Source organism: Epinephelus moara, unplaced genomic scaffold (genome assembly GCF_006386435.1).
Source record: "Epinephelus moara isolate mb unplaced genomic scaffold, YSFRI_EMoa_1.0 scaffold238, whole genome shotgun sequence".
NCBI lineage: Eukaryota > Metazoa > Chordata > Actinopteri > Perciformes > Serranidae > Epinephelus > Epinephelus moara.
In genome coordinates, this window is record NW_026079962.1 from 1 (window position 1) to 1,633 (window position 1,633).

At 37.9% G+C, this 1,633-nt stretch overlaps 1 protein-coding gene across 1 annotated transcript; it reads left to right on the forward strand.

The window, feature by feature from the left end:
- Nucleotides 1–509: 509 nt before the first annotated feature.
- Nucleotides 510–1,575, forward strand: LOC126387146 (cerebellar degeneration-related protein 2-like; the record flags this gene model as incomplete). Its single annotated transcript, XM_050039698.1, has 2 exons — nt 510–658; nt 993–1,575. Coding segments are annotated over 2 exons (426 nt in total), but the record flags the coding sequence as incomplete, so codon positions are not given.
- Between the last annotated feature and the right edge of the window lie 58 nt (nt 1,576–1,633).

Here is a 1,633-nt window from a genome sequence, read left to right on the forward strand (position 1 = left end):
AACACAACTCTGAGTGAATCACATCAAACAAAAAAACACTGTTACTGTCATGAGTGTGTGTTTCAGACAAGTGCAAATGTCTGCTATGTGTCACATCAGTGTCTTTTAGACTTGCTGCCAAACACATCACAATGTATTTGTTTGGTTGAGTCCAACATGGCTTAAAAGAAGTGCATTCAACGTCCACAGAAACAAGAGATAGGTGTCATTGAATTTACACTGTACAAGTGGTCTTCAGCTTTTATTGTCTGATGTTCCTTTGTAAGATGGACTCAAATCAAATCAAAATGTGTTTCCAGACTGGAGGCCATTGTCACAGCAGAAATCTAATGAAAAAATGACATAGTAAAGTATGCCAAAAAAAAAAATCATAGTATAGTGTGTTAAAAAAAAAGCTATATAAAAAGTCATAGCTCAGTATGCCATCAAAATGACATAAAGCTGACATATCAATGCGTTAGATGAACTGCTGTTCCACTCATTTAATTGCTGAACTTGTCTCCCTGCAGCACCTCTCCAAGCAGCTGGACATGTTGAGGGAGATGAACGAACAGCACGCAAAGGTGTACGAACAGCTGGATGTGACTGCCAGAGAGCTGGAGATCACCAACGAGAAACTGGTGCTGGAGAGCAAGGCCTCGCAGCAGAAAATAGACAGGTGACCATACACTGTGGAAAAACATTTCTGTAACAAGAGTATGTCACACATCAGGAAATAATAGGGCAACTTTAGTGGACTTAACATTTTTGCTCTCTTAAACAATTTCATAATCATGATCAGGGATTAAAGCACTTACAAATCATACTAGTGGCCTTAATACTAACGATTTCAATGGCTGCCTCTGTTCTCTCTGAGTATGCTCCTTCGCATTCTTTATGTTGTAACAGTGGCTCACTGCAGCTTTAGGAGAATGGTATGCTAATCAAACAGAGAATTACATCACCATAATAATGACAGGCAGCACTGAAAAAACATTTGTGTGTGTGCACAGGTTGGAGGGCACCATGGAGACCTTGCAGAGTCAGGTTGACAGCCTTACAACTCGGGTGGAGGAGCTAAGAACTCTGGAGGAGCTGAGGGTCCGTAGAGAGAAGAAGGAACGCCGCAAGACTGTGCACTCCTTCCCCTGCCTCAAAGAACTCTGCACCGCACCAAGGTCACTAACTGTCAGGATTTTATTTTCTAGTGGACAATATACATGTACAAAAAAGCACTTTGTTCACACAGATCAGTATGTTAGTGATGCTTACTACGTGCAATACATATGAAGTGAGGCTTCTGCAGCATAGGTGATGGGTTGATTAAAATGATTCTCCAGTAATTATCAGACTGCACACGTCTGCAAAGCCAGAAATCAATAACTACATATTTTGCCAAAATGTAGTCAAATATAGTTTTGACATATTACTTTACTATGAAAGTTATTGTATCATCAAATTTATAATATGTCATAAAAATGTAATATAAGAAGTCAAAATGTAACATTTACGAAAAATAGTATGACATCCAAAATATCATAAAAAATTCATAGTATAGTATGACATCCAAAATATCATTAAAAAGTCATAGTATAGTATGACATCCAAAATATCATTAAAAAGTCATAGTATAGTATGACATCCAAAATATCAT